Genomic DNA, 12,609 nt, shown 5'->3' with positions numbered 1-12,609 from the left:
CGTCCTGATCACTTTGTCAGGATGTTCCCGCAGCAGCATTTGATGCAATCGCCTGCCTGCTTACTCATGTAGGGACTGAAGGACACGTTGGCAAAGATGGACGAGGAGTTCCCCCGTAACAAGGGCTGCTTTAAAGCAAGGGATCAGCTGATCAAGGCTGTTTTTATGGAACGACTTGTGAGAGACAACAGGGTGAGACTTTTAAATAATGCATCATACTGTGCACTACGCTACATTAAAGACACGCAGTGTAGGTGGAGTTGTACTGCACGATCCCTTCCCTCAATGACATCATAGAGATCGCGTTAACGGTCTCGCGTGTTGGGTAAAATTGGAGATTAAAATTTAGTCGATGAACGCATGTCATGTTTTGCTGCCATTGTCTCCATCGGAATGGACTTTTATTTAATCACTAGTTTGTACAACTATCACCCCGCACACAGGTATGCCGCCATCTATACGTTTTAATTGATTAAGGTACCTAGTACATTAGAAGCTGGCTTTGTCATCATATGACAGCATCACACTACGCGCCTCTATTATTTCAGGTGGCAGTAAGGCATGCTTTACGATTCACCTGATTTTCAGGAGAGAAATCCTCGTTTCCGAGCGCTTCTCGAAATGCTGATCTTCGAAAGGCTGCAGAAGAGGAGTGTCAAGTCAAAGCAGGGTACGAAATCGAACTTGATCCCGAGTGCGAGCGCCACCAGCACGAGGCACGTGGATATGAACATCAGGAACAATAACTACGTTCCCGTCGTCGCCGCAAAGGAAGCAAAGTCTGAGAGCAGCGACTCCCTGAGCTCCCTAGAAGGCGCGTTGCCCGTCAGGACTGCTGCGGACACAGACCGACCGCAATCTGCGAGGGGCAGGCGCGAGCCCGGCGGCTTCATCGTGCGCCGTCCAGCGAAGAACGACATCGAGTCCGTCCACCGCCTCATCTCTAAGTCGCAGCAGTACAGGGGCCCCACAAGGGTCGCGAACTCGGCAATACAGCGGATGGAGGAGGCGCTGAAGCATGAACAAGTATTGCACGACGGCGAAGGAGACAAGATTGATGCTGATCACTTAGTCGAAAATTATGGTGGTAAGTATCACTCCTTTTTTGCTCCTCATGAGAAAATGATAAAAGTGTGCTGAATCAATTGCGCTTAGGCCGCAGTCGCATTTTAGTTTATTTTGATTGTAGAAATCTCCATGATGGAATATATTTTCACTGAGATCCAAGTGAATCTATGTGGCTGGATTGGCCAGCTCCAGACAAAAAAAAGGCCAATTTTGATTGGCTAAAATGCAGCTGGAGGAAATTGAATCCAATTATGTTTTGCCAGTTCCAGCTATTCAAAACTGCTGTTCAGTTTAAATTAATCGTGCCATCTACTAAGCCCCATAATTAGCAGAGCTTATAAGAGCAGTTATTCTAGTTTGCAAGTATTCCTTTTTTCAACTGCAAAACAGAATTATTGGTTTTATAGCCTACAAAGTCTGTTTTGACCTAGCTGGCCCTAAGGCAGTGCTCTGGTGAACATAATTTAAATATTGGATAATTTAAATATTGGCTTATGGATGTGAAAGAATAGTCTTCTACTACTACATTATATGCCGCATTAGCACGAAAGCTGGTGATAGTGACGTCTGGTACGAAAATCTCTAGTGTGCCTCTGGCAAGTGGTGTTTTGCCAATGACATGGATTGCAGGCAGGCAGGTGGCCATGTTGTTACCTGCCAACTACCACCTGGGAAGGCATGCTCATGAGGAGGATAGGACACAGACACATAGAAAGACAATTGCTTTTTGGTGCAGTGGAATCCATAGTGCTAGCATGCCAGCAGCCACCTGCCACAATGAATTGAATCAATCTAATGAGAAACCATTAGATGCCCTGCTTGAGGGAAACACAGTGTGTGAGCATTATTGAAGGGAAAGCTTCACTACAACAGGTAGTTCAAGCCTTCAGCATAGCACTGGTTTTCACCTTTCAAGTGACCTTGACAGATACTGCACCTTTCCTTTCTTATAAACCAATTTAATTAACTGGTTCACAGGAATAGAAAGGCACAGTATCTGCCACACTTGTTGCTGTGGGCACCTGCCCCCCCTTCTAAGGGAAGGGAGGAAGATGAGAGTGAAAGTGGAAAAAGAGAAAGAGGTGCTGTAGCGAAGGGCTAAGGAGTAATTTCACAACCTGGGGATCTTTAACATGAGCTGACATGACACAGCACAGGGAGGCCTCTTCATTTACCCTCGGGATCGAACCCAATTTACATGCCAAATTTAGTGCCACAGAAAGACCTGCTATACCTAGCCTAGTGAAGCTTTCACATCCATTAATAATAATAATGATTGGTTCGCAGGAAAGGAAAGGTGCAGTCTCTGTCACACTTTTTTATGACCACCTGACTAACTGCTGGAATTGAAGGGAGGAAGGTGGGAGGGAAAGTGAAAAGGAGTAATTTCACCAGAGTCATGCTACGCTATGTCGGTGCATGTTGGAGATCCTCAGGTGGTCAAATTACTCTATAGCCCTCCACTATGGCTCCTCTTTCTCTCTCTACTTTCACTCCCACCTTCCTCCCTTCCCTTCAGGTGTCCACAGGGTAAATGTGACAGATACTGCACCTTTCCTTTCCTGTAAACAATTATTATTATTAATGGGAGGGAAAGCTTCACTATGCTCTAGGTATAGCAGGTCTTTGTGCCTTCGTGGGACTCAATTTGCCCTTCAAATCACCTGGAACTAAGAGTGGGTGTCCACGATTTCCAGGTGTTCACCCAGATATATACTGCACCTTGCTTTCTTCCAAAACCTAGCTTAAATGGAGAGGCAGCCCTGGGTTGGAGATGCACCTTGAAGGTCAGAGACAGATACTGTGCCTTTCCTTTCTTATATACCAATGTACAATATATAAGAAAAAAATATGAAAACATGATCTTGACCTGCTTTGGTGTAGGTGTGCACAATTCCGTGGCATCCATTCAAAAGTATAAGGCTCCTTCCTATCCCCAAAACCTAAATGGAGGTTTTCACCTTAAACAAGGTCAAAGACAGGTGATTACCTAATGCCCTTTCCTTTCTTATAAACTAATGTACAAAATCCCCCCCCAAAAAAGAACCCCTGAAAACATGATCTTGACCTGGTTAGGTGTAGATGTCCACAATTCCAGGGGATCCACTCAAAAGTATAAGGCTCCTTCCTTTCCCCAAAACCTAATTTAATAAAAAAAATTATGAAAAAAAAAAACGCAGATTGAAGAGCAGATGTTAAAGAGGCTATCGCTTCAACACACACAGCTTTCGCTCTGTCACTAGATTCAACCCATGTTTGAACTCCAACAATTCTTTGTCCCATTAGTATGAAAGCGGGATGCGGGGCATCCAAAGCACGAGATTCAGATGTTAATATGAATTTCAGATGTCATCATGACGCTGGTGTACAGTGCCACAGCATACGAACAAAGGCATGTACACTCATTAATGATGAAACATAACATTCTATATATCCATGACATATACATTGTGCAACATAGCATTATTCAGCACTTTACAAGTACCATACTCTAATGTGTACATCATGTACAAACATTGTCCATAGTCATGACTCATAATTTGAGGTGTGCAAATATTCAATATTTTGAATGCGAATTGAATATGTTTGTTATTTGATTCATTCAACTGTTATTCATATGAGAAAAATTGATATTCAGATTTTTTTTTATTATTCGAAAATTTCCCAATAGATAGAAAATTTTCGATTTCACTGCAGTTTTATCGATATGTACAATATTGTATTATTCTCCTTTACATTTTAACCTAAACTGTCCTTTCTCCTTGTCACTCACCTCTTTTATTTCTCCTGTGTCCTCACTATCCCTTTATTCCCGCCGCCCCAGTTCAGGTGCTTCAGTTTATTTCGATAGCAGATACCGGGGCAAGTAAAAATATTTTCCTTCCTTTATTATTTTTATTTTATTCTATTGTAATAAAGAACCACTTACTACTACCACTTCACCGCACTGTGCGCTTCACCGCAATGCTTGGCCGCATGCAGTGAAGCATCCTCAAAATGCGACGGTGCCTTTTTGTGAAGAGCAGCCTTCTCTTTTGAGAAGAGTGCCTTTCCGACAGAGTGTGTAAAGCAAAGCACTCGACGAAACGGGACAAAAACGTCATCCTCACTTCAGATTTATTTCAAATGCAGACTGTCATCATGCAGGTGCTCACCTGATAAAATTACTGTGTTGCAAACAGTTTTCTGCAGTTTCTTAGGGCCCATTCAATAATTTGAGCTTTTGATTAGTTAAAACATTTTTTTCCCGGTCCCTTGAAAGTTAAAAGAATGAGTTTACTGTCAGCAGTAATATGACCATAGAGTTTCTTACCCTTGCCTAGAGGGAAAGCTGTGCTGCCATCTATGGGAGTTTACATGGAGTTTCCAGACGACCAGTTCATCCACCATGGCCGCTCAAACATCATGGGCTGGAGACTGCAGTGTGCAGAGCTACAACTTTTGGCTAAAACTAATGCAAAGATAAACGTTGTTCTACCATAAATAATGTCCTAACATTCAATTTTGTGACTATAAATTGCAAAAAGGGAGAGAAACAGCATGTCAGTGTGAGATTTATTCAATATAAGCGATGGCTCTTTCTCCGATTGGCATAGTTTTGAGCTGCACGAATACCAATATTTAGCACTTAATAGGCACACTTTGAAAGGAAAAAAACATTTTGGAAATATTTATGGTTGTACAATCACTTAAAGGGACAGAACACTGGCCAAAATATCTCATGAGATTATGGGGGAGATGAAAAGGTCTTACCTCATATAGTACACATCGAGCACTACAATATCAAAGAAAAGAGGCTTTACAATTTTAACTTGCCATTGAAAATCGCATAAAAATAACTGAGGCGCTATCTAGCAGAGAAACCCTAGTACTTTCAGCGTAGCCCCCCACGTGACTACATGTCAGCAAAATATAGCTGATTTTCGTAACTGCATAGTGTTCTTTTTTCTTAGAAACGCATGCCATAATTTATTATATTGTGCGCTCTCTCCAGTGCGTCCTAAAATTAAAACCACCCCTGCTTTTGCATCGCGAGAAGTATGTTTTCAGGTTTGGCCACTACATGGCGCCACAGTGTTTGCAATTTCGTGAATGAAGCAATGACAGTGCTCACTAAAACTTTTGTCGACGAGGGCATGCGTTATTGTGCCGTAACAGCATTGAGTGTAAAACTGAAAAAGACATTATTCCACGCAAAAAAATGTCTGATTACTGTCTGGCGAGTGAAAGTTTTCAGTAAGTCTTTTTTGTCGACCACCAGTCGTCATCGCGGTCACTGCTCATGGTTTCCAGCATCGGACTACATAAAAATGGGCGCATGCATTGATCTAAAAATTCCCGGTAAAGATTTTCTACACCGTTTCTGACAAAACCGTTATGGAATCGAACATTTTAGACATCAATCTTTCCACTGCGGCGAAAAAAAATCGAGACCTAAATGCCTGTGTTCTGTCCCTTTAAGGAAGTTTTTAGTGGCATTTCGGGAAACAGAAACCTTTTATTGGTGACGTCTGCTTTTGCGCCTTCGCTACTATGGCTTTTACGGTCTATGTACGCACCTCGAGATGATAATGATGATGAAAAAGAAACATCATAGTAACGCCACTTCGTGCACCCGAGGAAAACCGACTGTCCTGCATCTAGTAGGGCACCGGCCCATGATATTTAGCGCGCCCATGGTGGCTGAAGTGCAGCACCCTCAGCTTTCCCTCTAGTTAGTGTAAGAAACTCTATGAATATGACAGTTCCGCCCAGTTTCATGCAGGTCCTTCTTGTTCAAAAAACAGATATATAGAATCCTGTATAAAATTTATACTGGATTAGGGTATACACTTCTATGCAATTGCAGTTTAATGTTTTTTTGTAAATACCACGTAAATTCTCAATACACAAGACAATGTTTGCTAGTTTTTTAATATTCCATTTTATTTTCCCTGACCAGGTAATCGAATTTTGAAAGCATTATTTTCCCATATTCATATTCCATTCATATTTGAAAATTCCAACATTACTGACTAATTTATTGAATATCTGGGGATAGATGAAGGTTCACTTCCAGAGTTTAAAGGAATGCAATCCCAGTAGAAACATATGCATAAAGTGACTTTTGGATATAGATGAGTGTGTTGAATGCATCATCTACGCACATTATAGTACTACTGTTCAATGCACCACTTTTGGAAATCAGTAAGTCAGCTTCTCCACAAGACTTGTTTTCCAACCAAAAGGTTTCATTCTGAGACCATACTCTCACATTATTTAGGAAAAAAAAACAACGAAAAGAGGCGAGCTTATCCTTCTAAGTTCGCTCAGGAATGTCTCCAGCTGACTTCAAGATGACTCATTGAGGTGTGTCCAAAGGATGCAATGGTTGAATAATACCACCCCATAAAACAGAAGGTGAAGGAAATGGAGATTGTCCAGCGCCTTGCTCCTGAAGCATGATTGGTTCCGGCTCAATAAGCAGGCTTACCTTGTGAAACGTTTGCAACTTGCAACTGTGAATGCACTGTAAGGAGGCGCCTGCTTTTTTTCGGTTCATCAAAGACTGTGAGAGTGCCATCTGGGAATGAGACCTTTTGGTTGGAATACAAGCATTGCTGACTAGCAAATTTCTGCAAGTGGCCCATTTTACAAATAGGCCTTCAGTTCTATTTTTAACCTGTATAAAAAAATTGCGAACTGGTTGAGCTGGTTTACATATTCGTTTTCCACTGCAGCTGCTGCTTTCTTCTGGTTCTAATTAACTACAAAGAAGAGTGAGTCAGTTATTAGGGTTAAAAGCTATTACCCAGCGGCAGGTTTTCATCTGGGAGAGGGGAAACAAATTTGGAACTGCTTTGGTAACCTTGCAATGTCGAATCATTAATTTTTGTATGGAAGGGAAATAGTTTCAAGAGTGTGTAACCTTTAGTCGCTTGTTTTGCAATTAGACTTTTTACAGTTGTGTGGCCATCTCTTGACAGGAATTTGCACCAACCATCATTAATATATTGTTATTATAATTGTATGTATGTGTTATAGTTTGGCTGGCAGCATATTAGAATTGCACTTGGTTTCAATTATGTCTTCAAGGTGTAAGCGCAGAAAATGATGTGCCAAACAGCATTATATTTACGTGCAGTCTGCTATAAATCTGACCGCAAAATTGAGCTCATCCCGTCAAAATATAGCAATATGCATCCAGATGTTAATGCAAGAATGGTTAGTAATACTAAAAGCCTGAGGGTCAGAATTGATGAAAGTAACTTGAATACGTCTGCAGCAACTCTGTAAATAAATGGTTGCAGAATTGGTGATTAAAAACAGCAATGTGATGTAAAAGGATGATTATAGGAGTCATATTCGCTGTAGCCTAAAATGTATTAAAATTAGTAATGAAGGAAGGATAAATTTTAAAGGAGCACTGAAGAAAACTTCTTAAAATTATTGCCTTCCATGTCTTTCTGACTCTGTTGTTACCTTTTCCAGCAGTAGAAGATGCATTTGTTAGCAAGAAAATTTTATTTGAAAATTTTTTCGCCAATTGATCCAACCATGTGTTGTCCTTACCAAAAACGAGTAGGTAGCCGCCAGTTTTAAGTGAATGATGGCGAGGCTCAGCATCCAGAAGCTGCACCCAAAAATGAGATTTCGACACATGCAACTTACTTGCGAAATCGGTCGGTGGCAGTAGTGACACCCTTAGTTCATTTTCTAGTCTTCTAACTTCTAGGGTCTTCATATTCTGGCAGACTGGTCTTTTTGTCTTCAGAATGTGATTAGTCTGCCGACGTAGGCAAACTTTTATTTGTCCTCAACATCTCTAAAGGTGTGGCAGTTGTGGTTGACAAAAAAAATTGTTTTTGAAATCGAGAAAAATACAAAGCTTTGTTTCATAAGAAGTTCTTCTGGCACTCGTCCATCTACATGCAGCTAAGCAGCAAAGCCCTGATTGGTGGCATTATGGTGCAGGAAATTTCGCAGGCAGCACCTCTCATGTGATCACAAGATCTACACTCCAGAGTGCCCTGTCGGCACGTAGTGCCGAACGTAAAATGGCGGCCCGGGGATTGCATGGCGGCGAAACGGCAGCCAAATCTGCCCACACGCTGCATTCACCCAGGGCTCCTGCATTTCCCAATCTCCAGCCAGAAATGGGGCAGGAGTTGGACGCCACCTTGCCAAGGACACAGAACTCTAACCATGAGGTAAGCTTTCCTCAGCAAGGCCTCTCCCTGAGTGCACACTTGAGGAAGTCCTTTAGGCTGTTTCATGTCAGTTTCAGAGTGCGTAGAAAATCAATCTCGGGATCTTTAAAATGAGCAGTGCATTTGTGGAAGGTCTGTTTTCCACTGACTTTCCTTTTCGGTATGCAAAGGTAGACCACCATGCCGCGGTGGCGCAGTGGTTAGGGCACTCGACTGCTGTGCCCAAAGATACAGGATCGAATCCCAGCCACGGAGGCCACTTTTCGATGGAAATGAAAAGCCAAGCATCCGTGTGCTGGTCAGTGTTAGTGCACACTAAACAACACCAGGTGATTGAAATTTCTGGAGCCCTCTACTACGGTGTCTCTCATAGCCTGAATCGCTTTTGGACGTTAAACCCCATAAACCAAATCAAACAAAGCAAAGGTGGGCCAAGTACAGGCTACCTATATTTGTTATAAGCTCAGCTTATAAAATAAACGAATAAGCGGCAACCACTTTGTCTTCTGAAATTGTAGCATGATGTTCAGCATACAAGAATCATGACAACTTTGTGAATACTGTATTCACTTTCATTCTCACCTTCCTCCTTCCCTTACAGTGGGGTTCAGGTGTCCACAGAAACAAGTGTGACAAATACTGCGCCTTTCCCTTCCTGTGACCAATTAAAAAAAAAAAATACTGTGATTGCTAGCATTGCCTGTTGGCATTTCTCTTTTATGCAGGAACTTTAGGAATTAGCTACTAATTTTGCCTCTCGAGTAGGCATAGTCAGTATACCAAAGGCTACAGCATTACAAATGCATTGCGTCTGCGTGTCTGCGTGCCTCTGCGTACCATTGCACAGAATCGTGAAGTCCCCAAGTGTAGTTGCAACCATCATAGTACCTGTAAGCATGAAAGGATGTATAGTAATGTTTTATCAGGGAAAGAAAGGATATTCTAATTCTAATCCCCACTCAATTAGTTTTTCACCCTATGGTAAAACGTAGCGTTGATTAGTTTTGGTGGTTTTAAATTTGTAGTGTCTATAATATCTGTAATCTAAATACGAGAGTTTGTGCCATGTTCATTGCATTCATAAAATCTGGAATCTCTGTTTGCCTAATGTGGAGTGTTTTTAACCACCTATCGTGAACAGTTACTGTGTGTGTGTTGCTAAAAGAGGTGGGGGCTTTCAATTTTTCCTATGTTCTTTCTTTGGTATGCTGCTTATAACTGTAACAAACAGATCACAGTGTGGAATTTTCTAATGCACAAGAAACGATTTGTATTTGAATGTTTTTTAATCTGTTGTTCGGTTTTAAATTGCCGAATGATGGCTGTAGTGTCACAAATGAGTATGAGATCACACAGGATGTACAAAAGCTGCAATATAATCACCGCTTTATCATTGTAATAATCCCTACCTTTACACTAAATTGCTCCAGGTGCTGAGTATCGACTGACTGAAGGCCTACTATATTGCAATTTTTGTGCGCCTCATATGACTTCACACTTGTGATGTCGTAACCATCGAATATTCGGCAACCAAAATTAAATTCAAGACTGCATGGGAAAAAATCAGTTATAAATTATTTACTCAGCATAGGTGAATAGCACAGGATTGTGATCCATGTTTACCAGAAATACATCAAGAAAAATTTGATGCCCTTAACTTTTAAAGGACTATAGACACCAAATTTTGGTGGCATTTTTCTTCTTGTTAATGATGCGTAAGTCATTCCTGTATATCGATTGGCACAGAGTTTTCGCCTACAATCATTAAATAATTTATAATTGTATTTTCTTTTCTCACCAGTTTCGGTTTCGACATCTGAGAGATGGCTGTGACGTCATAATCATTTCTTGATGCGCAGCATGAAAAAACAGCAATATAATCGTTCATTCATTACTTGTAGTGATTCCTGTTCTTGAGGCTGGCTGGCTTTATAATTGTAGTGAATTCAAATGACACAGCAATAATTATACCACTGTATTTTCATACCTCGTATGACCTAGGCTTGACTGTGACGTCACAGCCAAGCAGATGAATCTGAAACAGGGGAGAAAATAAATTCGGTTCTAAATTATTCAGCAGTCGTAGGCAATGTGACATGGTTATCCGTGTACAGTAATGTCCTAGGCATCATTACAAATGATAAAGCACGAACCCAAAAATTAGGTGTCTGTAGTCCTTTAAGCCTTCACTACCCCAGATTATGTATATTCTAGATACCAGTAGTAGAACTATGTATATGGTACAAGTAGCGTTAAGGAACTTGGTCTGCAATATTAAGTAAGTGCTCCTGCCGTGGACAGCCGCACTGTGCTTTTGGATCTGTTGGCCTTTTCGTTATTACTGTGGCAGTTAGTGCTCTTTATGTTGCAGCAGTTTAATAGTAAATACTGCACTTTAGCTCTTTCCTCACTGCGGGGAAGTGACAGTTTTTCATAGGTTTTGGGGAGCCTTTTTCTCGTGCAAAAACTGTTTGATTTAATATTTTATGCAACACTTAAAATGGAAGTTAACTAAATGGGCTTTTTACACATGTAAATTTGAACAGCGAAATGTCCATTGCAACACACAATTTTAATTTCCAAGAACAAGATTTTACAGAAAAGATTGAACGAATTGTGTAAAACTACATTTGTACCTGGAAAGAAAAATTAAAATTTTTCTAGAACATGCAAAATGTTTGGGTACTTATTGGGCACTCTGTGGGAAAATGAAAGTTCTAAGGTGAATAGTATTCTTTGCGCAACATAATAACTGGATGCACAAAACGAGGCCAGCGACAAAGGCGAAGCTAACCGGCGCATGGACGCCGATGTTCGGCCTGGATTCCTTCGTCAGTGCTGTCAAAAGTTAACTCTGACATAAAGGCAGCGTGTTCAGACTGGCTATTGCTCAGGGTGTTAATAAAATGAACAGCGGACTAGGCAAAGACACGAGAATCGCTGTGATTTCGAGCTGACCTCTTCTGTTCGACTTGGACGCTACTGTGCCCTTGGAACGCACTTAAAGAATGGCGCCTTGAGAGGAAATGGAAAACAATATTGAAAATACATCATCAGTTTTCTGATTGCATGTCAGATAGCTCAGCCTGTCCGTATGCAAAGTGGAAGGCTCCAAAATCAGATGGAAGTCATCGTTAGCAGACTAATAGATGCATCACATCCACAGGGCGCATTCAGTAAATAGTGCCACGAAAAAAAAAAAGAAAAAAAGAAAGAAATAAAAAAGAAAACTGCAGTGACAAGTAAATTTGAGTTGTCTGATTGCACACATCACGGACCCAGCATCTTATAGTATGAGGAATGCTAGTTCTGTGAGGATAAGAAGGGAGTCTACCATGTTTCATTGGCCTGCCAAGAAAATCTGCAAATTGAAATACTAATCACTCAGCCAATGATTGAGGGCTGGGAAATTGCCCTGTTCAGTGCAAATTTCGGGGATCAGGAGAATCTTCTCGAGAGCCACGGGTAGCAGCAACAGCCATTAGAGTCCCAAATGAAAAACCTCACTCTCATCAACCCCTCTCCCAAACTGTGCCTCTTAAGCAATTTCACTATGACCACCAGTGCGTAACCAGTAAGGAAGGTGTTCGTGACATTGATATGCTTTTCAGTGCTCCAGCTTCTAAGTTTCAGAAAGCTCTCATGGCTGATTTTACGTGTACATATCACCTTTCCTTGCCTTCACTTGTTTTCATTGAGATTTATGTTAAACGATATCTTTGTCATCATTTGTAATCGCTTTCCAAAAAGCATTCTTTATCATAATTTGAAGACCCCTTTTAGTTCATTTGCAAAATAATTAGTGGCATGGCTCCACACCAGTGCAGACTAGTGAAAGAGGGGCTAAAGCTGATAGCCAGTTCTCTGATGCCAAGCCTTTGTTTTCTCAATTTTTATTGTGAACTGCTATGCCGTGTTGATGCAAGGTCCCATTGCTTACCCTGTCCTGAATTTTGCAAAAGTATGGCATCTACATTGCTTTAGTGATACGACCATGCGAGCTTCTGTTACCTACTGAGTTCAGCTAAGACTTTCCATGTTCTGAGCAGTCAGTGCAGTGCTCAATTACACAGCGGGTTTTCATTTTAAGGCAAAAGCCTTTAATGCCTCATCGTTGTCAACAGAAGGATGTCAGCAGAGGTGTCACACTTTCGAGTGCGAGAATTAAAAATAAATTCATAAACCTTGTCTCCACTGGGAATCAAAACCTCCATCCTTTGGATCCTCAGCCCAGCGCTTTACCAACTGCGCCACCCCCCGGATTGTGGAACACTCTTCATAGTTCCCCTTTATACCGTGAGGATGATAGCGGGATTCCGCGAGTGACGGATACTGCATCGTTCCTTTCTTG

At 41.3% G+C, this 12,609-nt stretch overlaps 1 protein-coding gene across 1 annotated transcript in view; it reads left to right on the top strand.

The window, feature by feature from the left end:
• The window catches only part of LOC146199361 (putative ubiquitin carboxyl-terminal hydrolase MINDY-4), a 35,404-nt gene that overhangs the window by 283 nt on the left and 22,512 nt on the right, over positions 1-12,609 (top strand). The window contains exons 2-4 of the mRNA XM_084594819.1: positions 73-192; positions 589-1,087; positions 8,023-8,258. Of these exons, the coding sequence (XP_084450945.1) occupies positions 73-192; positions 589-1,087; positions 8,023-8,258 (855 nt within the window). The remainder of the gene's footprint in view (positions 1-72; positions 193-588; positions 1,088-8,022; positions 8,259-12,609) is intronic.

This window comes from Amblyomma maculatum, chromosome 2, assembly GCF_055883805.1.
Source record: "Amblyomma maculatum isolate TAMU_Amacu chromosome 2, ASM5588380v1, whole genome shotgun sequence".
NCBI lineage: Eukaryota > Metazoa > Arthropoda > Arachnida > Ixodida > Ixodidae > Amblyomma > Amblyomma maculatum.
The sequence above is the reverse complement of the archived record's forward strand: the minus strand, read 5'-3'. Positions and strand labels throughout refer to the sequence as shown.